This window comes from Leucoraja erinacea, chromosome 23 (genome assembly GCF_028641065.1).
Source record: "Leucoraja erinacea ecotype New England chromosome 23, Leri_hhj_1, whole genome shotgun sequence".
NCBI lineage: Eukaryota > Metazoa > Chordata > Chondrichthyes > Rajiformes > Rajidae > Leucoraja > Leucoraja erinaceus.
In genome coordinates, this window is record NC_073399.1 from 6,022,335 (window position 1) to 6,046,789 (window position 24,455).

Below are 24,455 nucleotides of genomic sequence, written 5' to 3' on the forward strand. Positions count from 1 at the left end.
ATCCTCTCTCATCCTTCTAAACTCCAGAGTGTACAAGCCCAGCTGCTCCATTCTCCCAGCATATGACAGTCCCACCATCCCTGGAATTAACCTTGTAAACCTACGCTGCACTCCCTCAATAGCAAGAATGTCCTTCCTCAAATTAGGGGACCAAAACTGCACACAATACTCCAGGTGTGGTCTCACTAGGGCTCTGTACAACTGCAGATGGACCTCCTTGCTCCCATATTCGATTCCTCTTGTTATAAAGGCCAACATGCCATTCGCTTTTTTCACTGCCTGTTGTGCCTGCATGCTTACTTTCATAGACTGCCAACATCTGTTTTTGATGCTCGGGAAATACGATGATTTCGGGATTTAATTTCTGTGACATTCGAGGACAGAAATCAAGTCTCGCATTTCCAATGAAACTGTAAACTTCGCGCGTTCAAAACGAGAATTATAGTAATTATTGTAAACTAAAATATATGCGGGGAGGGAGATAAATTTGCTGAATTTTATTTTTGCCTTATGACTTTATTTTAGCAAATTCATTCATTCCGGTAAGGTGCAGTGTTAAACCTGGCACACGTTCGCTCTGCCGCTTCTGCTTTTGACGTGATGACATGGATTAATAGCTCGGCGGAACTATTGACACCGCTTCTCTAATTTTATCCTGATAGGAGAAAACAAGAATTAATCTGAGAACCAGAGCTGTTCGTCACACTTTTCAACCACCAAATAAGGAGCGGACTAGCTGTGCAGGCAGAATGTTTCCGTGTATATAGGTTGCGCGACAAACTATCGGACGGTTCAGGCGTGCAAGGGTCCGCGTCTAATGCTGCTATTCGTATTTCTTAACATTTGACGAATTGTGAATTAGTTATTTAAATATTCTACCATGTTTGACATATTGTTGAGTTATTCTGTATCCTTTGTAATCATGCCTTGGAATTGGATTGTTTTGAAATTTGCTCAAAAAACGTTAACTTATTTTGTATAATTTGTTAATGTCCATTTGTTAATGGTGTGTTTTGTTTTGCTGTTGCAGAAGCTGTTACGCGTCTCAATTCAACAGTTGACCAGGGTAAGGAATGTTAGGTGTCCAAATCCACATTGCACGGAGAGGGAAAACGACGTTAATATTTAAGTTTAAAAAGTTGAATTTAATCTCACGTGTTGATTATGCGGCAATTGCGCATTTGCGAAATAGTTAGATATTTCTGATTATTTGCCAAGAGGAAATTTATCAAGCGGTGATGTGTCAGAAGTGAAGTACACAGAACCAGGTATCGATTTCAGTGATATTTGATCACGTTGGTCGAAGATAAATCTGTCTATCTGTTCAAAACTTCTCCCGCTTTCCATGCCACAACTAAAATGCAGTGATCATCGGAACTGTACTCGCACCTATCCCGAAATGTGCTCAATTATTAACAGTATTCCACGGCCATGGTGCGACCAAACGCAAACTCGAAGATCATCACCTCACACTCCCTCTGGGTAGTCTGGACCTCAATGGCATGAACATTCCACCTTCGTGTTTCAGGTTACTCATGTCATGTGTGCTTTCTCATCCGGATCCATCTAGGTTCTTCTAACATCTCCACCCCACCCAACCACCCAGACCTTCCCTTCCATGATCTAGTTCCACTATCGCCTTCCTTAATTGTCAGATTCCAGCATCAGCAGCCACTTGTGTTCACTTCTCGCCTATCTGTCTCTATTCTCCCGTTCCCCCACCGGGATCTTTCTTGTCTCCTTTATTCTCTCCTTATCTGCTTCTATTAATCCTCCCGACCGCTGTTTCCTCTACTCCACCTGTCCGTCATTCCCCTTCTCACCACCAGGTTTCAGCTGCCACCTATTGCCTCCCCTTTGCTCACACCTTTTGTTACTGGCTGTATAGCCCCCTCAGAGAGGGTTAAATTAAAAACGCGTGTTGACGAGGTAGTCTACCGTTGAAATATTACATTGTGCAGTCTTTGTGGAAATGCGTTAAAACTATAACCGGCCAGCTGGCATTTAGTGATTGTGCAGCGCGGCAGCAGCCTCACCATGCGCTCATTCACCAGACCTCCACTCTCCTGCGCTCCCTTTAACGTTACCGCCTTAACTAGAAAATGTATTATAATACTGTGCACAATCTTTTAAAAACCTAGTTAAAATGTGTTGGGGTATTAATAGGAATGACAACCAATAGTGCGGGCAATCTGCTCGCCTGGCAGCGTTGAAGTCCAATCATCTGTATTATCGACATTCAATAATAATACAATTTAATTATCATCTTAGCCAAAACTGCAGAGAGTAAAAGCAGCGTGTGGTTAGAAATTTTATTGCCTGTCAAAACGTCGGACTTGCAAATTGCCAAAGATCTTCCTGGCGTTTTGGATAGTTTCCTACGGGAGATTCCTTGCAGCATAGTGCCCTCTGCAGTGCATGTGTGAAATGTGTCAGCTAAATAGTTGCTGTCTGTCTAAACAAAGGATTCTTACGTATTTATCGCTAATCCCAAACGTACATTCCAATACAAATGCGTGTTCAGAGAGCACACTAAAGGAAGAACAACAAGGATTGATTAAGAGGGATATAAGAGATAGGGTCAAATTAATACACAAAGTGCTGGAGTAACTCAACAGGCCAGGCGGTTTCTCTGGAGAACATGGATGGGAGACTTTTCGGCTCTGGACACTTCTTCAGACTGATTGTGATGAGCAGAAAGCTTCCACGCCCACCATAATCAGCCTGAAGAGGATCCTGACACGAAATGTCACCTATCCAGGTTCTCCAGATATGCTTACTGACCCGCTGAGTAACTACAGCATTTATGTCTTTTTTGTAAATTAACATTTGCGGTTCTTTGTATCTCCTCGGGTCAAATTAAGTTTTATTCTCGAAATACAAACTTTGACAATAATCAAATTCTAAAGAACTAAAATTCAAAGATTTTATTGTTACAGTTTACTGCCAGAGAGATTATTTCACGGTAATGGTGCACGATGGGTATACAGGAAGAGCTGCCAGAGGAAGTAGTTCAAGCGGGAACTACAATAGCATTTGAAAGGCATTTGCACATTTGCATGGATTGTAAAGGTTTGGAGGGGTCTAATGGGCCATATGTGTGCAGGTAACACTAGTGTAGATGGGTCATCTTGATCAGCATGGGCGTTGGGCCAAAGGGCCTGTTTCCGTGCTGTATGTCTATATGACTGGTGATTCTAATTCTTGCTGCTGGAAATTCACACATTCCTGAATACAGCAGTCACAATGCTTCCTGTCATGTTTTGTGGACAATTAAGTGACAGTAATAGTAGCATCATACTTTTTGTGAGGTTCTGCACCAAATCTCTGTCAGGAACTGGTTTTAGAAACCTTGTGAAGATAGAAAGGATATCCATATCTAACTGAATATGGGTAGAGAATAGAAGTTGCTACCTGATTGATTTCATGAACAGAACCATTGTGTTCTCTAAAATAAAATCTGAAATATGAAAATCTACATAAGTGTCATTGTTAGCTGACAAGATAGGCTGTATCAGAAACAAAAAAATTGAATTAGTATGACCAAGTATAAGAGAGACCTTAGAAAAATATTTTTACTGAAAATTATTTGGCATCAATGCACCGCAACTGGTATATCATCGAAGCTGAGTTAATAAAAACATTTAAGATGGAAGTGAAACAGTCAAGCAGACTATAGAACCGGTGGTAGAGGTACATGCATTATTTGAACTAAATGCTTTCTTGAGCAAAAAATTCTGTGCTGCTGAACAATAGCAATAGATTTTCAAAAATGGTAGATATTGCAGTATCTGCCGTGATTATAAAAGTCTTAAATGGTTTATACCAAAGGTATAAATAGACACAAAATGCTGGAGCAATTCAGCGAGTCAGGCAGTATTTCTGGAGAAAAGGAATAGCAGACATTTTGGTTCTGGTCTGAAGAAATGTTCCGATCCAAAATGACAACCATTCATTCAACCATCCGGAGATGCCGACTGACCCATTGAGTTACTCCAGCATTTTGTGTCTATCACTAGAGCTAAGATTTAGATTCTTCTTAGATCAGAAGCTTCTTTGATTCTAAGAATTTTTAATCACCTGTCCTCAAGTTCTATATAAATGGCAGGAAAATTGTGCTAACTATCAATGTTAGAAACTTTGTTACAAAATTCAGATTTGGGCGGAATTTTTAATTACTCAAAATAACATTGAAGAAATTGCTTCCAAATGTGCAGGATTAGAGACTGCATTCATTTCCTTCAGGATTCTATGTTGCTTTAATATTTTTAATTATTTGTCATTATTTTTGTTGATTAAATAACAAAGCTGTATTTTTTTATATTTTAATATTTTATTTAATTTTGCTAACTTGTAATAGTCCTGAATATTGGAAACCTTTAACTCCAGCTTCTAGAGGTTATCAAAGTGTTTCACAGGTGGGGTTTTAATCAGTGTTCATTACCCAAGTCCCTGTTGCAGTCCAGACCTTGGAAATAGGCTGAGGTGTGGATGGACATCTGATATCAGATGAAAGGTTGTTCATCAGAACTATTCTGACACAAAGGGTAGTTGACTTGATGTGTTAGTTCCGTGTGTGTGTCTCTCTCTCCCCCCCCCCCCCCCCCCCCCCCCCCCCCCCCCCCCCACCTCTCTCTCTCTCTCTCTCTCCAAGGATGCTGCCTAACCTGCTGAGGGCTTTCTGTATGTTATATTTTATTGCAGATTCCTGCGTCTTCAGTTTGATTTCAAGTATAGGCAGCCACAGACAATGTTTCCAAATGGGGATATCGGACTAAAGTGGTATAACTCAATGTGTCTTAGCAAGAGATTCATCAGTGAAGTAAACATGAAGTTGAGATGCCAAACTAATTTATTGATGCCATGATTGTTGAGAAAGGTGAGTCCGCCCACTGCAATGTAAGTATGCTTTTAACAACACAATGGATTTGAATTACCAGCATTTAATGTAAATTTAGATAAGAGTGGATTCCACTATTTCAGCTTTAAATATTGTGAAAATGTTTCTTAGTTTTTAATGTCTCATTCGTTCTTTTTTTGTTTCACTTTATCCAATCTTCCTTCCCCTTTTTATTCTGCTCTTGATATAGTTTTGACACAGGCACCAATATTTTAACCGCCCTGGTATAGATTTCACAATGCTCAATCGTGATTTGTATTAGTTAAAGGGGTGAACAATTGCTTGGCCCATATAGACTGGGCTCATCTGTTCTGATTAACCTGGTAGTTACATCTAAACATGGTGGGAAAAGTTAGGCATTGAGAAGAGCAGATTGCAAGCAAAGTTAATTTAATATTAATTTAATATGTTGTCAGCAACTCAGTGAATAACCTTGCACTAATTAAATACCCCAATCCCCTTGCTTATGTGTGGGGAGTTTGTACAGTACTGAGGAAATGTTGCAATGCTTAAGGTGAGTTTTTAGAGATGATATTTCAGATTGTCCTTGTCTGTTATCATAGTGGTATTACACTAATTTAAACACGAGGAGAAGAATATTCTTCTGGTGAATATTTTTCTCTGAATTATTAGTTTTACTAATACAAAAATTATTTGGTGGCGATTGTGTCACTTTCTAGGCATCTTTGTTGGGTACAATGGACTGCTACATTCTCCGCAGCTTGTGTTTACAATTCAAAAGTACTTAAAAAGTGTGAGCGATGTCCTGGGACCAGGAATTAAAATGGACCTACAACTTGATAGTTGTCATAATCGCTCTGGTGGTGCCGACTCAAATTCTGCTTCAAAAAATGAATTTCTGGCAATTGTAAGGAAGATTGGTAACTCTGCAAATGGCAACTTCAAAATATATGCGTTATTGTTAGGAGTATAAAGGCACCTGCAAGGGAAATAAAATAATTGGGCCTGAAACTACAATTAAGCCTGGCCTAAGCATTTCAGTTTGGACTAGCACACTTACAGGCTTGGACAAATCTCCACCGCATAAATTGAAATGTCGTTACGAATAAATAATAAATACCGAAAATTAAACATGTGGGAAGAGAAGCAGAATGAATGTTTTAGGTCAAGGACTTAACTGTTTCATTTCCCAGATACTCAGCCTGCTTTGCAGAACATTTCCAGCATTCTTAGTTTATATTTTAGACTTCATACTACTTTTGTTCTTCATTCATTTCTGATGTGAAATATGATTGTGTCTCAATTAAGTAGTGTTTTAGTACACCATTCCAATATTTTCTCATTCTATACCCACGCCAATATTTATGTTTATAATATAATTTCTCCGGAGTCTATCAGCACATTATTATTTTTCCTACCATGATTATTGAATCATCTGACAAAGACAAGTTGACAAAAAGAATATTCAGTGTTGCACTTTTATTTCGTTCAATATTATTTCAATTATAAAAAGTATGTCACAAAGAAATACACATTCTGTGGATTTCTTCTTTAGGGAAATTCATGTTGTCATCTACTCTTCAGCGCTCTAATGGGTGAAAAGGAAATGCAAATGGTTAAATCAGTGCAATGAAAGAATGCCCCCAGAATATTACTAGCATGATATTTAAAATAATTACTTCCATGGTGCAAGTTACCAACATTTATTTGGCTGCGATACCTTGATAATAATTTCCCGGGTTTTTGTTCTAAGTTTGTTGACTTGAGACTCGGCAATGTCGGCACGTTCCCCAGCTTCCTCCAGTTCATGCTGAACTTTCCTGAACTTGGACAGGTGAACATTGGCCTGTTCCTCCTGTAGGAAAACAGTGTGAAGAAACATCAGATTGCAAACATGGTAGGAGAATTGCAAATTATCACCTGGATAAGATTCCTGTAAATTATTCATAAAGTTATTGCCATTTATCATAATTCTACCAGAACAGTGATTTCTGCATGTATTTTTATGAGTGAAGATTGAATAATAAACTGGCTTAGTGCTGATCTTTTGTATTTAGTTACTGAATTTAAACCCAGCTCAGACTGAGCAACATTCTCTCAACAAAATGTCAATACATTTAGTGGTCCTTGGGTCTACTTCTAATCCTTTCTCTTCTGATTTTATCTTATTTCCAAGAATGGACATAATGCGCAGGTATCATATTGTCAGGATGTAGACTTGGAAGAACCAGGGCTGCAGTTCCAATTAACTACCATGGTTGAAAATAAGTTATCAAACCAGACATCCAAATAAGGACACCAAACCAGATGTCCATATCTTCCAGGGGGACATAGATAGGCACCATTGTATGCAATGTTAAAGAAAGCTTCACTTACAAATTGGCAAGAGTGGCAAATAAATGTTAGGAAATATTGGATCATTGACTTCAGATTGAGAAATGAAAAAAACGAATACTTTCGAAATGGCGAAAAGCCAAAAGCATTGATGATCAAGGGGCCTGTAATATTTCTTTCAAGATTATTAAAGTGTCAGGGATTAGCAGAGTGTAATCAAAATGGTTCTAAATACCTAAATGTTAGTTTTATAGAAACTTTGTAAACCTTACGAAAATTGACGAACTAGTGACTTACAGACTCCTCCGATTGTCTCTTGTAGGCTTTAACCTTCATCTGCAGCTTGTTAACTAGGTCCTGTAGTCTCAGAACATTCTTTCTATCTTCCTCTGACTGTGAATATTGCAAACAAAGCAATGTTTGTGCTAATTTGTAAGATCAATAAATATTATTAAATCCCATAGTTTTGCCACACCAAATAATGAGATTATTTTCCTTTTGCAATACCTGGTAGGTAATTTCTTTGACTCTTCTTTCGTACTTGCGAACACCTTTAATGGCATCAGCACCTCGCTTCTGCTCGGCCTCCAGCTCATTCTCCAGCTCACGCACCTATAAGGCCAGCAAATGAGATTAATTGCATAATTAATATCATATCCAAAGGTTTCATTGTGCTGCATGCTGTGAAACAGCCTCAATATTTACCCTGGCCTCCAGTTTCTGGAGCTGCTTCTTTCCTCCTTTTATTGCCAGCTGCTCAGCCTCATCCAGGCGATGCTGCAGGTCCTTCACTGTCTGCTCGATGTTCTTCTTCATTCGTTCAAGGTGAGCACTGGTGTCCTGTTCCTTCTTCAGCTCTTCAGCCATCATGGCAGCCTTGCAATATGAGGCAATTGGGCAAATCATCATTTAATTTCAAAATCAAAATCATACCAACTAGGTGTTTGAAATGAATATGAATCGATATTTGCACAAAAAACAAATTAAAAATTAAAATAACTTTTGACTTACATCAGTGATAGCCTTCTTTGCTTTCTCATCAGCATTTCTTGCCTCTTGGATAGTTTCTTCCATTTCAGACTGGATGTGATTCAGGTCTGCATCCAGCTTCTTCTTAGTATTGATGAGGCTTGTATTCTGGAGGTAAAAGACAAACTTTGAAAGGTTTTGTCGGATGATCAGTGCGAATATAAAACCCTAGCACAAGAAGGTGGAGTATTGCGTGAACAAAGTAATTAAACACCTATGTTCTGTCAATTCCTCTGTTGGAGGGAACATGATGTCATGCTTTGGTGTGACTTAGGCATTTAGCATATTTAAATTAGGCTGCAAGAGTCTGTTGGGCGTTCATTTCATGAATCCCACATTGCAGTCATTATAGTCCACAAACAGACCTGCCTTTCACGAGAGATCCTTCTAAAGGCCAGTTGGGCCCAGGGCAGGAAATGTAAAAAAACATGGAACTGCAAATGCTGGTTTACAACAACAAAAAAAAGACACAAAGTGCTGGAGTAACTCAGCAGGCCAGGTAGCATCCCTGGAGAATATGGGTAGGTGACGTTCCAGGTTGGGACCTTTTTTCAGATCCTGTTGTTAAGTTCATCCATGACCTTTTCTGGCCCTTGGCCATTTCAGTCCCTAACCACGGCAGCATGCTTCTATGTAGCAGGGCGTGCAAGCTTATTAGATTCAAAGTGACGTTAATGCATGGACACAGACCTGAGAGTGCAGCAGCTGAACTCTTTCGGTGACATCGATCAGCTCTTGTTCAGCAATTTTGCGAGCCCGGTCTGTCTGTTCCAGAGCGGCTCTCAGTTCTTCAATCTCAGCCTGTTGCAGGCCGCTTCTGCGCTCCACCATGGCGAGTTGCTCCTGCAAGTCTTCCTGGCTTCTGCGGGCATCATCCAGTTGTATCAGGGCGTCCTGTGTAGACACAGGCTTGTTTTACTATCAGATATTATGGTAACGTCTAAATATATATTTCATATTAGTACCATTTTTAATAACCTTTTCATTAGATGTTACCTATTTAACATTTAAAATAACAAGGATTATTACAAAACTTTTATTGGAAAATGTAATGACTACTTAATTAATTGATAATTGCACAATATTTAGCAATATAAATTTATTGTAAACTGGAAGTCATTATCCCATCATACCGACCTTCAATTGACCCTGTATGTTTCTGAGATGTTTTTGAGCTTCTGAAGCCTGGCGATTGGCATGTCCCAGCTGAATCTCCATTTCATTTAGATCACCCTCCATTTTCTTTTTGATTCTCAAGGCTTCGTTCCTGCTCCTGACCTCAGCCTCCAAAGCGCTCTGCATTGTGTCCACAACTCTCTGGTGGTTCCTCTTCAGCTGGTCGATCTCCTCGTCTTTCTCTGCAATCTTTCTGTCAATTTCAGATTTCACTTGGTTCAGTTCCAGCTGAATGCGGAGGATCTTGCTCTCCTCATGTTCCAGAGAGGCCTACGAGAGAGATTAACTGTATTTTTGTGAAGTTCCTGCATTGTTGCTTTACATGTTCTGATATTGGTATACATTAAATTAGACTTTCTCTGGAACATTATATTATGACTTGCATAGTAACCTATATAACAGCTCCAAACATTCTTGTATCCCACACATAATAGTTGTTTTGAACAAGAGCAGAACAATTTGATGCTGAATTAAATTCCTCCAAGGAAATTGTTATTAAGAACTTTGACATCACTACATGAAGAAAGCCATTTGCCACAGTTGTTTTATTTGAAAATTAGCTATTGGAATTTTCCTGAATCCCAAATTATTTTTTGTTTTGCTATATGCAAATGATCATTGAGGGGAAACAGTTGGATTTTTGTGTGAATTCATCCGTATCCTGTCTCCTAGGAGTGAGGAGCTGCTGTTCGCTAACCTTTGTTGAAGAAATCTTTTATTTGTCAGCTAATTGATAGTAAATTGCATTTTGTGTCCCACATTTGAAATAGTGTTTGAAGGAGCATTACATAAAAAAGCCCCATCAATTTCAAGGAGTTATAACACAAATACATAGAAAGAGGTAGAATTTAAGAAGAGCCATCAAGGAGGGAGAGACAGAACAAGGTAATGAGGGGATTCCAGTTGGGTGGTTCAAGGAATCAAAATGCACATACACCAGTGGTGGAGTAATCGAGTAAATGGCAAGAACTGGAGGGGTATTGAGATCTTGGCGGGTGTAGGGTTGGAGGAGGTTATAGGAAACAGCTGGGAATTTAAAAATGGAGATTTACCGGATCGGGTAGCTCAGCGTAACATAACCTTTATATGGTATTTCTGTAAAATAGTCAGCTTGTTCATTACTATCCTGGTTGTGTATGTGTGTACCTGGAAATTCTCCACAAGCAGCAGTACCTCTGAGATTCATTCCATTGATTAGATATGATTTCCAGCACAATACTGGCAAAGAATCACAAATTAATTGATTCTCTCGCCACTGATGCTGGTTGACCGACTGAATAATTCTAGCATTTGTTGTTTTTATTTAATATGGCGTCATTTGAACTGTGTTCTATTTAGAAAGTCTTCCCTCAAACTAGCTTAACTACCATCTTGTTATAATGGGCAATATATAAATCTTGTTGTTCATTAATTATTCCATGGTAAAATAATCTGTGCCGTGAAAAGAATAACCCTTCAATTAGTGTCAGTAGATGCCACTTTGACTATTTAGTGTTTTCCTTTTGAATGTATCCTTTTTATATCTTTTACATACTGCTTGATTTATTCAACTGCCGTGAAAAACTGCTGGGCCATCTGAGAAATACGGTTGGTCTAAAGTTCAGTTTGTAACATGTACTGCTGGTGAAAGTATAAATGTTACCTCTGCTTCTTCCAATGCTGACTGAATTTCACACTTCTCACGCTCAGCTGTCTTCTTTGCCTTTTCCATCTCACGGAGGGTTTTGCCACTTTCACCCAGTTGCTCAGTCAAATCAGAAATCTCCTCTGTTTTGTGAAAATAATTTCAAATTAGGTTTATGTTGTAGGTTAATGCTGATTGCAAAATAAATGCAAGGATGATATGTAATGACCCTGTTGAACTGAGATCATTCTTGAATAGTTTGTAATACAATGGCTAGGAACTGAATTTGACAATGGTCCAGATGTTCTGGACACCAGTCAAAAAGTGGCATTTGTTGTTGATTTTTGGAGGACACTGCCTACATATCTGAGGCACAGATACTCCCTTTTATAGAGTTGGTAGAAATGATGCCATCAGGAGGTCTAATTATTTTAAAGATTACAAAATATTTCAATCAAGGAAGAGAAAAGCATAATTTGCCACTAAAATGAAAGGTTTCCTTATAAAATCATGACATATTTATCTTAGCGACTTACAAAATGCATACATAAGGTTTTGTTCAGAACAGAATTGAAGTAGTTAAAATTGAGGCGAGTATCAGAAAACTGCAGATGCTGGAAAACTGAAACAAAACAGTATGCTAGAAACACTGCAAGTCAGGCAGCATCTGATGATGGATCTTTGACCTAAAATGTTAACTCTATTTCTCCTTTCATGGATGCAGCTTGACCTGTTGAGTGTTTTCAGCATTTTCAATAAAAATTTAGTACATCATTATAAATGCTGTGGTCATGCTCCCAGCCAACCAAGTTTGCTGATGATACAAAAGTGAATGGTTTTGCAGATAGTGAAGATGGTTGTGAAAGATTGCAGCAGGATCCGGATCGATTGGCCAGGTGGGTGGAGGAATAGTTGATGGAATTTAATGCAGAGAAGTGTGAGGTGTTGCATTTTATCAAGTCTAACAAGGGCAGAACCTACACAGCAAATGGTAGGCCTCTGGGGAGTGGTGTAGAGCAGAGGGATCTAGGAGTACAGGTGCATGGTTCCCTGAAGGTCCAGTCGCAGGTAGATAACGTGGTCAAAAAGGCTTTTGGCACATTAGCCTTCATCAGTCAGAGTATTGAGCATAGAAGTAGGTAGGTCATGTTGCAGTTGTATAAAACGTTGGTGAGACCGCATTTAGAATATTGTGTTCAGTTCTGGACACCATGTTATAGGAAAGATATTGTCAAGCTTGAAAGGGTTGAGAAAAGATTTATAAGGGCAGAAGGGTCAGTTTCCACACTGTGTCACTCTATGACACTCTATACAACTAATCTCAAGGGGATTTATGTTCAGAGTGCCTTGGCTTTTCGTGAATTTGACTTTATTTTATTTTACTCAATTATGCTAAGGGTAATGGAAGAGACTGATCAATGGAGGCCAACTGACCCCGGATTCCCACATTAAGCAATTGCTGTTTGTTTCATTGTGAATGCAGGTGCAGGTAGTTTTTGTAAAAGATGGAACTATGTGTTCTAACTCCCAGATAAATGCACATCATTTAAATAAGTTTAGCAACTTAACACATTTACATGACAAGAGAAGTTGTGCACTTACGTTGTAGACTCTTGTTTTCTCGTTTAAGAGTTTCCAGTTGGTCAAGAGACTCTTCATAGGCATTCTTCATCTTGAAGATATCAGTACTTAGACTGCGCGCTTCCTTCTGAGCAGCTTCCAGCTCCGCCTGCGTTTCCTCCTGCTTCTGTTTCCAGTCTGCCAGAATCTATATTGTACATTAGTAAGCGTTGTGTATGAAAGATGGGAGTAATGATAGCTTACTGCCAAAGTGAGACAATGTGTCGTAATATGGTTTAATTTGAAAACTCGAATAATACCCTGTACGGCAATTATTGTAATGTACCCTGTCTTAACAAAATAAATCATGATTTGCATGCGTGTGTGTGGGTGGACACACTGAATTCATTTATTCGTATTTTGTTAGGCCACAATAGGGGGACAATATTTATTTTCTTGCAGAGTTGAAAACGACCATTTCTTATCTTTAAATGACCCAGTGTATTCAATGAGATCTAATTGAGTATTAAGCTTGATTTCACACATAGGAAAAGGAAAAGCCATTAATCATGAACTACTGTTCTACGAGGCAATGAGCATTCACCTGCATTTTCTACAGATGGTTTGGTAAGTTTATTTAACCAAACTCTGCCCATTCCGTCATAATTTTGTTTGACTCAATGTACATAGATATTTGGGAGTGAGTGTTGGGGTGGGTGGCCAAACCCCTCTGTTCAACAATTGGATCTAATCCACAGTTCTGCAGCCACTCCAGTGATTCACTGCATCTAGATTGTTGTTTTGATATCAACATGATGTTGTTAACTTTCTTTAGAATAACGAAAAAGGCAAGACGGGGAAAATATTCTGCTCCTACCTTGTCAAAGTTTCTTTGTTTCTTGTCCAGAGCTGCTGCTGCTGAATTTGCCCTCTCTACATCTATCATCAGATCCTCCACTTCATTCTGTAGTCTCTGTTTAGTCTTTTCCAGTGAAGCACATTTGGAGTTCACGGCCTCAATATGTCCCTCTGCATCTTGCAAACGCTGAGCAAGTTTTTTTCTGAAAAGTACAAATCAAGAGAATGTTACAGTAAAACCATTTGACAGAATATGGAGCTTGAACACAGGTTCTTCTTTGTTACATACTTGGCCTCTTCCAGTTCCTCTGTGCGCTGGATTGCATCAGTTTCATATTTTGTTCTCCACTGAGCCACTTCACTGTTGGCCTTGGACATTCCACGCTGGAGCTCAGCCTTTGCCTCCATCTCCTCTTCATATTGTTCACGGAGCAGGTCACAGTCGTGGCGGGAAGATTGTAGAGCATGGGCCAGGGCTCCCTTAGCCTGAAATCAATATTGCGCAGATTGTGAAGGCTAAGAATCAGAATAATACCTCTAATTCTTGGTGAATTATTGAACCTTGTTCATTTATAGTCACGATGAATAAAAATAGGGAGGGTGTGAGCATGAATGGCTGTGGTGTGATATGGAACTGTCAGCATTTCTCAGCATGTTCTGTCCCAGTATCATTGTTTATGTTGTATTCTTCTGAAACAAAGATTTACAGAATATTATTTTGGTACCTTTGTTTCTTCCTCCAGCTGCCTCTTCAGTTCCTCGAGTTGTTGTGTATATCCTTGTTTTCCTCTTGTCAGCTGAGATACTAAGGTCTCTCTCTCCTCCATCTGGCGGTTCAACTCGCCTGCGAATGAGAAGAGATGGCAAGCTAAAATATCACAACATAAGGTTACACATTCTGTATTGTGATGAAAAACAGAGGCCATCTAATATTTAAATCATTGACCTTGTGACAAATGTTAGACTCTGGTGTGGAAAAGGAGACTGATCTGAGAACTACATGCCATCACACAGGCCATTTGTGTCCTTTCACCAAAATTAGGAAGGGATTCAGGCTACAGGCCTACTCAGTTATAAAATTAAAATCTAACCCAACCACATTCAATCTGAACCCATCCTGAGTACTTTACAGTTTTGTTCTAAAGCTGACCTTGTGTGATTATTTCTGTTACTCTAACAATCTCAAGGAAGCTATTGTTCTGTTAGAAGTGAAACTAAAGATATTGAGCAAGGATATAGGAGCAATGTTACTCAGGAAATCATCATGATAAACTGCTGAGACTATCCAGCATGGTCTGACCCATCCTCAACTTGGCACAGTTCTTTGGATATCTTTCAAGGGTGCCTTCTGATTTGGCTGTGAAACTCATGTTATGCTTTTTTTTTAAATCTTGCAGTGGATGCATAAATGCTACATAATATAGAAATAATCATTACCGTTTTCTGTTGCAAGACGTGCTTTATGAGTTGATAAGTCATTGATCAATCGTTGATGTTCATCGTGTTTGCTCTTCATTTCACTGACCTGGTCCTCTAGTGCCCGTGCTACTTTCTCAAGGTTTGCCTGAAATCAAAACAACCAGTTCTCAAGAAACGAGAGACAAAATGAACACAAATTGTTAGTTAAACTCTACTAGTATTTATTGTCCTCTATCACCGTACCTTAGCTTTGGACACTGATTCCATGTTGCTGGCGAGGTCATCAATTTCCATCTTCAGTTCACTCTTTTCCTTCTCAAGCTTCTGCTTCACCCGCTGCAGGTTATCGATTTGTTCCCCAAGTTCTGCAACGCTGTCAGCCTGCTTCTTGCGAAGAGCAGCAGCTGTGGCTTCGTGCTGGAGGGTGCATTCTTCCAGGTCACGGCGCATTTTCTGAAATTCTGCCTCTCGTTTCTTGTTCATTTCAATCTGAGCTGAAGTTGCCCCACCAGCTTCTTCCAGTCGCTCACTGATCTCTTCAAGTTCCCGAGAAAGATCGGCTCTCTGTTTCTCAGTCCTAGCGCGAGAGGCACGTTCAGCTTCAATTTCTTCCTCAAGCTCCTCAATACGAGCCTTAAGATAAATATGCATTGGTTATAATCATGGAACCAGTAGTATCAATTCATGTGCATGACTTTCACTGAAAGGCATTGATAATTTTACTGGACTTATACATCACCTGTAATTCTTTAATCTTTTTCTGCAGTTGGGAACCCATAGCCTGCTCATCTTCAACTTTGCTTTGAAGCTGGCTGATTTCAAACTCTTTCCTTTTAAAAGTAAGAATGAAAGAAATAAATTAAACAAATTAATTAATAAAGTTCTGTAACATTCAAAAATTTAGCCTTATTTTCTTTGTGCTGAGGCATTAATTATATAAAATGTTGCAGACATTTAAAATAATTACTCATTCCTCTGTATTACTTTATTATTCATTACGCCAATGTACATAGAACATAGAATAGTACAGCACAAGACCAAACCCTTCGACCTACAATTTCTGTGCCAAACATTATGCCAAAACCAACACTTACCTCCCTGTGCATAACCCGTATCCCTCCTTTCCCAGCATATCTGTATGCCTATGCAATATTCTCTTGAATGCCACCAACACATCTGCTTCAACCACCACCCCCAGCAGCACATACCGGGGACTCGGCACCCTCTGCATAAAAAACTATGTTTCTGCAGTTATTTCAACCAAAGTACACTGGTTTAAACAATTGCGAAAATATAGTTACCAAGAACCATCACATATGTTGAGAATTTAAACAGTGTGTTTTCAAAACATATTTGCTCAGAATGTTAAATACTGACTTCTTTAGTTTCTCATCCAGTTGTTGCCTGTCATTCTCCAAGTCCATTGTTACTTCTTGAGACAGCTTCAAGTCACCTTCAAGCTTTCTCTTAGCACGCTCCAGATCCATGCGGAGTTTCTTCTCCTGCTCCAAAGAACCTTCAAGCTGTTAAAGAAACAGTATGTTTTATTAGAACTGACCTCATACAATGAAAATTGTAAAACAAATATCTGATTTGGTTATGTTTTAAAATACTCACATCATCAACTTGTTGTTCCAATTTAGAGTTTGCTTTGGTCAGAGTGTTGACTTTGTCTTCCTCAGCCTGGAGATCACCCAAGGTCTGCTGGTGGGCCTCCTGGAGAGCTTTCTTTTCCTTGGTTAACTTAGCAATACCTTCATCAAGACCAGCCATCTCTTCAGTGAGGTTTTTAACCTAAACTCAGCAACAACAAAAAAGAACAGGAATTGAGGACATGTGATCATCACATATAAAAATATACTAGGAGTTGCATATATTAGGTATCAAGATCACCTTGTTCTCAGTGGTATGTTTTTCCTTTTCTACTTTGGCTAATGTGAGCTCCAAGTCATCAATATCTTTCTTCAGTTCTGAGGACTCATCCTCCAGTTTCCTTTTCTTAGCTGTCAGCTCAGCATTCATCTCCTCTTCATCTTCCAATCTTTCATTTGCTTCCTTCATTTTAGCCTCCAGTTGAATCTTATTTTTAATCAACCCCTCGCACCTTTCTTCTGCATCTGCCAGAGTTTCACTTTCCTATAGAAAAATTATGAAACTAATTTTACTTGGCTGATTTTAAGGGTAATTACAGCATATAGTTTACTACACAAGAAATATTCATACTGCTTGGACTTGAAGTAGGAGATCATTCTTTTCCTGGGCAAGAGCCACCATTTTCTCTTCCAATTCCTTCTTCCGTGCTTCAGATTTAAGAAGTGCCTCCTTAGTTTTCTCAAACTCATCTTTCATATTTGCCATTTCCTTTTCAGTTTCAGCACTCTTCAGGAGAGGTTTGATCTTGAAGTACAGTTGCATCCATGGCCAGTGTTTGACATTGGTAAATGAACGGATGTTGTACTGTAGAGTATACAGTGCTTCCCTAAAGGACACACATAAACAAGAAATTCAATGCATGACAATCCTTCCATTACTTGAGTAAATATAAACGGTGGGTGAAGATAAAAGATATTCATTGTTGGCAGATAGACTTGTGCATGTTTTAAATAGTAACATTTACCTCCTTTCCAGCATTCTCTTAATTTCAACCCTCATCAAATAGCCTCTGCTAATAGCTTGAGTGCGGGTAATGAGCTGTGCCAACTTTTCATCTCTCATCTCTTCAAGTGTACCTAAGAGACCAGCCTTGAAGAATACCTTAAAGAAAGGAATACAAGGTTTCATTTTACATATATTCAGTGCAAAAAGAACAATTACTTTGGTGTTCCTATTATCTATTAAAACACCTGTAGTATGCACATTTGGATTACCGTTGATTGAGAAGGTGGCTTATGACTATCTTTTCACGAGCAGATAGGGATGGATAAAATGCCTGCAATGCGAGAGAAATGAATTCGCGAAAATAGCACGTCATTTTTCCTGTAATTTTCATATTTTATTACCATATTTTCTTGTCCTGTCCCATACAATTGCTTCTGTATGTGGAGGAGTGAGTGGACTCTGGAAGTTTGGGCATCAATGGAACAGCGGGAAGAGGTCATTATTCTTTCATTCAAATTGCACCTCCCTTGGGAGGTATTGCTTACTATCATCAGCCTATTACTTCAAAATGTTAAAATTACGCTTGAGATATTTACCTTTGTGTGTCCAAATTTGTACTGCGTGTGATCTACATCAATGGATCCTAGTAGCTTTTCAGAGGCCTTCTTACTGTCAATGAACTGACCTTCAGGAATGGCACTGGCATTGAGAACCCTATATCTATTTTATTAATTAAAAAAATTAATATACTTAGATGTTTATTTTCAACAAAGAATAAATATCTTTATCAGAATGAAAACTGGTGCAGTGTTTGAAATGTATTTCACCTTTGCTTAAAGTCACCGTAGATTATTCTGCTTGGGAATCCCTTCCTGCAGATTCTGATACCTTCCAGCACACCATTGCACCTCAACTGGTGCATGACAAGATGATTTTCCATAGTACCTGATAGATATAAAATGAACATTAAAATACAACAGCCGTTCATTTTGTTTACAATATGGTCCAGATAAAGGCAATTTAGTACAATGTTCATGTTTTTAGGTGTTTTATTTTCCCTATGTAACAACTATGTCATGAAGTGTATGATAGAGAAAGAATCGAACTTGCCTGGTGTCTTTGTCTCATTGGGGATTATACAGCGCACAAAATGTGGATGTGTGGTTCTCAGGTTAGCCATCAGCTTCGCCAGGTTTTCCTTTGAGATATGTAACAAATTGATAGTAATCTCTATTTCTTTGTAAGATGTTTATCAGAATCACAGAAGGTTGGCTTATTTTCAACTTCTTACATTTCAATCAAGTTTTGTTATGAAGATATTGTGACATATGTTCGTATGGACTGAAATATCTATCGAATGAGAAAACCTTACCCTGAATAGAGCAGACACTGTCTGGAAGGAAGAACCCTTCTTTTTGCCTCCTTTCTTAACACCACCACCTTCAGCTGCAAAGAAACAAAAGATGTTGTTCCACGAGGATTAGGAAAAGGAAGAGATCGATGCGAGTAAAAAAAATATTGGTAACAACTGCTTGTAGCAGAGATTTACCATCAGGAACCGCAGCGTAGATATGAGCCAAGAGTTTCACCGATGACTTCTGGAAGAGCCCAGTTACAGTTTCATTCAGTGGATCCTTATTCTTATCCAGCCAGCCAGAAACGTTGTAGTCCACAGTGCCAGCGTAATGGACCAGTGAGAAGTGAGCTTCAGGCTTTCCTTTGACTGGCTTGGGCTTCTGGAAGTTGTTTGACTTTCCAAGGTGCTGATCATACAGCTTATTCTTGAAGGAAGTGTCTGATGCCTTGGGGAACATACACTCCTCCTCGAGAATTGAGAAGATACCCATGGGCTGTGGGGATGCCAATGTTTATTTCTTATGAGCATTTCCTAGCAACAAAATACTAAAACAATATTCAATTCTCATTCATGTCTTACATGACATTCATTACCTTCTCAATGAGCTCAATGCAAGCAGCCAGATCCATACCAAAGTCAATGAAGTTCCATTCAATTCCTTCCTTCTTGTACTCCTCTTGTTCCAGAACAAACATGTGATGGTTGAAGAACTGCTGCAGTTTCTCATTTGTGAAGTTGATACATAACTGCTCCAAGCTGTTGTACTGCATGAATATATTGCAAATTATAGTTTAATATAATTGCCTCTTTATAAAAAAAAACCTAAATCAATATTTTTTTTCTGATCCTTACATCAAAAATTTCAAAACCAGCGATGTCCAGCACACCAATGAAATACTGTCTGGCCTGCTTTGTGTCCAGTTGTTGATTGATACGGACCACCATCCATAAGAACATTTTCTCAAAAATGGACTTGGCAAGAGCACCAACTGAGTTGTAGACCTAAATGATACAATTTGGTCAATAACTGAAAGCCAACTGTTCTAATTATTTACAGGCACATTTTACTATAATTTCTGGTAACTGTACCTGCTGAACCGTCTGCCCTTTGGTCACAAATTCATTGCCAACCTTTACTCGTGGATAGCACAATGCCTTTAGTAAATCTGCTGAGTTGAGGCCGGTTAGATAGGCAACTTTGTCGGCATCTAGGACAAAATAAAGAGCAATTGACCATGTTGGAAATACCGACGGAATGCTCCAGGCTGTTACTTCACATTCATACCCAATTACCCTACACTGAGTAATATTAGAAACATAAAGAATTATGACGATTCCTTTTTGAGATCTGTTCTAGAGTCATAGAGTGATACAGTGTGGAAACAGGCCCTTCGGCCCACTTGACTGCGCTTGGTCCATATCCCTCCAAACCTGTTCTATCCTGTCTAACTGTTTCTAAAAAGATGGGATAGTCCAAGCCTCAACTACCTCCTCTGGCAGCCCGTTCCATGCACCCACCACCCTTTGTGTGAAAAACATACCCCTCGGATTCATATGAATTATTTTTCCCTTCACCTTGAACCTATGTCCTCTGGTCCTCGATTTTCCCCACTCTGGGCAAGAGACTGTGCATCTGCCCGATCTATTCCTCTCATGATTTTGTACACCTCTATAAGATCACCCCACGGAAAAGAGACCCAGCCTACTCAATCTCTTCCGATATCTCACACCCTCCAGTCCTGGCAATATCCTCATAAATCTTTTCTGAACCCTTTCTTTTTTTTCAATATGAATCTTTATCCTTATAAATCTTTTCTGAACCCTTTCAAGCATGACATTATATCTCCTATAACACAGTGCCCAGAACTAAACCCAATACTCTAAATACAGTCTCACCAATATCTTATACAACTGCAACATGACCTCCCAACTTCTATACTCAATACTCTGACTGATGAAGGTCAAAGTGCCAAAAGCCTTTTTGACTACCTTATCTACCTTATTTGACTACCTTATCTACAAGGAACCAAGCACCTATACTCTTAGATCCCTCTGCTCTACAACACTACCCAGAGGCCTGCCATTTATTGTGTGGGTCCTGCCTTTGTTCAGCATCCCAAAATGCAACACCTCACACTTCTCTGTATTAAATTCCATCAGCCATTCCTCAGCCCGCCTGGCCAATCAATCCAGATCCTGCTGCAATCTTTCACAACCATCTTCATTATCTGCAAAGACACTCACTTTTGTATCATCAGCAAACTTGCCAATCTTGCCCTGTATGTTCTTATCCAAATCATCGATGACAAACAGTAATGGCCCCAGCACCGATTCCTGAGGCACACCCATAGTCACAGGCATCCAGTCCAAGAAGCAACTTCCACCATCACCCTCTGCTTCTTTCCATGGAACCAATTTGCTATCCATTCAGTTAACTCTCCTTGGATGCCATATACTTGAACAACAACATACATCTACAGGACTAGCCGAGGATGACATTGCAGTAACTTTCAGAGTCAATGATCATTTCACAATCAAAAATTTACAAACCACTTCAACACAACTAAACTAAATTGTGCACTTGATTGGACGTTAATTGTAAGTATATTAAAATGATTATATAATGACATTCCGCTGGATACCTTCTGTGCCGTCAGGCTCCGCCTGCTCTTCACGCTGTTTTTGCTTGAATCTCATGTTTCCAAAGTGCATTACTGCTCCAGTTAGTTTGTAGATACCCCACTTCTCATCAATGGTGAAGCCCAGGACATCAATGGCAGTCTGTACATGCAAATAACAGATGTAGCATCCAAAATATCAACGTACCAACATAATGCCAACATAATGACAACATCCAAAAGACCAACACAATGAAACATTATCTGAGTTTTGTAATCAAGGCTTGGGAAATGTGAATAATCCTCGTGACACTCATTCTAGGCTAAGAGTTTACAGGTTTTAATATTTTTATAGATGATGCAGAGAAACTCTGGTTCATGACAGTTTTCCTATTTTTTAATATTCTGGCCCAAACCAAGTCTTGCTCAGTAAGGTGGATTGCAAGCAATGGACGTGGAAAAATTTGCACACTTACGATACACTTATCAAGAGAGGAAGCTACAAATGATGGTGTGTAGTAGATACTCACATCAGTTGCCATTAGTTCATCTTTATCATCGATACTGGCAACACTGATCTCACCCTGGCTGATGAATGAGAAATCATAGGGGTTGGTGGTAATGAGACAAGACTCTGTTGGAAGCAAAATGCTCTGTTGGTGGATTTGCGATTAATCAAATGAACGGCAGCATGTAATCCAAAAATATAATTCAATTTTCTCTGTTCCATTGTTAAACTGAGTTTAAACTGCAGAAGAATACTGGAAAGTATTGTAGATGGGACAATATACAATAAACATTAACTGAAATTGAACATAACATTATATTAAGCTGACAACGGCAATTTTATTGATATCTGTCCACTTAGAGGCTGCAATGAAAAATAATATTACAAAGAATAATATGTTGAAACTTTTAAACTTTCCAAATCTTTGAATCTTACCAACGATTTCTGGTTTGTGATTGGTCATCATCTGATAGAAAATGTGGTAACTCCTTTCAGCTTTCAGCTGGAATGTCACTCTGGATTTTTCCAGTAGATCTGGGGAGACACGTGGAAATGTAGATTTAATTCAAAGACCAAGTCAACGTGCCAACTATTTGAATAGTAACCAAAGTTTGCATTTCTACATCTGCTCTACTTACATGTTTCAATGTCAGCAGAAGACAGCTTCCCAGTGGTACCGAAGTGAATCCTGATGAATTTACCCTGAATGTGAAAGGTTATTCAAGTCAGAGATGAAACACTATCAGAGAGCGAGCATAATATGTTATTGAAACCGTTCCAATGTTAAACTGGATAGTCACCAGATTTGGCATTACGATGTGTAACGTAGGAAAGTTTCAAAGGACTTACGAAGCGAGACGAATTGTCATTTCTCACAGTTTTGGCATTTCCGAAGGCTTCCAGCAGTGGGTTAGCCTGGATGATTTGATCTTCCAGGGTCCCCTGTAAAAATACATTTGGTCACCCTGAGTTGGAGAATTGATTAAGTGAAGAAATGAATTCCAACTAAGCCATGAGAAGTTTCCGATGTTCTGAAGTCGCTTCTGACCCTACCTTGCCGGATGCTGCTTGTACCTCCTTCTTCTTGCCGGCGTCACTGACAGCTGCAACCAATGCGAAGTACTGGATGACACGTTTCGTGTTCACCGTCTTCCCCGCCCCGGATTCCCCGCTGGAGGAGGTGACAGTGTATCGTGAAGAAAGCAGCAATTACCCCACAAGCAATAAAATGGTTTAAAAGGGTAACCAGAAAGTACAACACTTACGTGATCAAGATAGACTGGTTTTCCCGGTCTGTAAGTCAAATGAAAAATTATGTATGAATTTGTGCCATGATTCTAATTTAAAGAAATCAAAATCGCAGTACCATACTGGGGAAAATGGAACTCTCTTTACCAGTTGACATGGCCTGATAAGCGCTGTCGGAGATGGAGAAGATGTGGGGTGGAGTTTCCTGACGCTTCTTCCCCCTGTATCCAATTACTACTTCGGGATTGTACACGGGCAACCACTTGTAGGGGTTCACGGTGACACAGAACAATCCAGAGTAGGTCTACAGGCAGAGATGAGTTTCATATGAAGTTTCTTTCATTTATTGATTTAAACTTTCCATTTTACAGTTAGAAGAGGATGCAAGAGCAAGAGTCTTTAAATCACTGGAGTTGCCATGAAAATCTGGTAGAGTGTGCCTGCCATGGGTTTGTAAACAGAGTTCAAAACAAATTCTGCAATTTCTAAATCCTCCACGGGGCACGCGTGCATAGGGACAAATGTTGCAGATCCGATCCAATTACATTTTAGGGGTGAGATTTTTTTTACGTTCAGGGAATTATTAATATCTGGCATAGACTCCTCGCAAATGTGAAATCGCATTCCATCGGCACTTGAAATTGGATTCCGTATTGTTCTGTGTGACTTTTGGGAAGAAGCTACGGAGATTAGAACTAATTGGAGAGCTGTGTCAAAGGATGGCCTTCTGTGTTAGTTGTACTTACGTAGATCATCCAGGCTGCATAACGCTCTTTGAGGTTATACAACACGGATGCCTCGTTCAGGTGGGTCAACATGGCCATGTCCTCTATTTTATCGAATTTTGGAGGGTTCATTGGGTAGACCTGGTCGTCTTTGACAGTTAGGATCTGAAAGATCAACAAGCCATCGTGTTATTTAAGGAAAAGTCAATACGGTGAAGAATTTCAAAAATAATATATTCACGTTTAATTCTTGACCTTTTTGCCCAGTGTCTCCACGGTGACTTTGCCACCTTCCTTACTTTTGATGTTCCCTTTCACGTACAGTTCTTTGGCTTCGTTGACATAACAAGCAGTTTTGGCATCGAACGGACGGTTCTGCGCTTCAATCCTTTCCTTATCAGACTTACGCAAATACATTGCTGCCTTGCCAAACACGAACATCTCCTGATCCCCCATGGCTTCGGGTTATTGCTGGAACACAGTGCAAGGTTATCATTGCTGCACTTTCAATACAACCACACACGCTGGAAACTCGTGCCG

General features: G+C 39.4%; 1 protein-coding gene and 1 long non-coding RNA gene across 2 annotated transcripts; one reads left to right on the forward strand and one right to left on the reverse strand.

The window, feature by feature from the left end:
• The first annotated feature begins 722 nt into the window (after positions 1-722).
• Positions 723-9,558, forward strand: LOC129708139 (uncharacterized). The gene is made up of 3 exons (XR_008725292.1): positions 723-1,066; positions 4,705-4,879; positions 9,483-9,558. It is a non-coding gene; the product is annotated as an uncharacterized LOC129708139 (long non-coding RNA).
• On the reverse strand, positions 6,540-22,902 carry LOC129708136 (myosin-4-like). The gene is made up of 33 exons (XM_055653713.1): positions 22,792-22,902; positions 22,581-22,644; positions 22,378-22,476; positions 21,965-22,068; positions 21,459-21,597; positions 19,906-20,024; positions 19,669-19,818; positions 19,410-19,580; positions 19,009-19,309; positions 18,832-18,905; positions 18,570-18,657; positions 18,287-18,404; positions 18,056-18,179; positions 17,479-17,615; positions 17,085-17,340; positions 16,755-16,997; positions 16,479-16,655; positions 16,239-16,384; positions 15,601-15,691; positions 15,105-15,494; positions 14,880-15,006; positions 14,168-14,286; positions 13,732-13,928; positions 13,462-13,645; positions 12,627-12,792; positions 11,043-11,167; positions 9,362-9,670; positions 8,915-9,118; positions 8,207-8,332; positions 7,901-8,071; positions 7,703-7,807; positions 7,493-7,588; positions 6,540-6,716 (listed from the first exon to the last, which is right to left on the reverse strand). Exons 3-33 carry the CDS (start codon positions 22,406-22,408, stop codon positions 6,555-6,557), a joined length of 4,950 nt encoding a protein of 1,649 aa, XP_055509688.1. The 5' UTR covers positions 22,409-22,476; positions 22,581-22,644; positions 22,792-22,902; the 3' UTR covers positions 6,540-6,554.
• Positions 22,903-24,455: the final 1,553 nt, after the last annotated feature.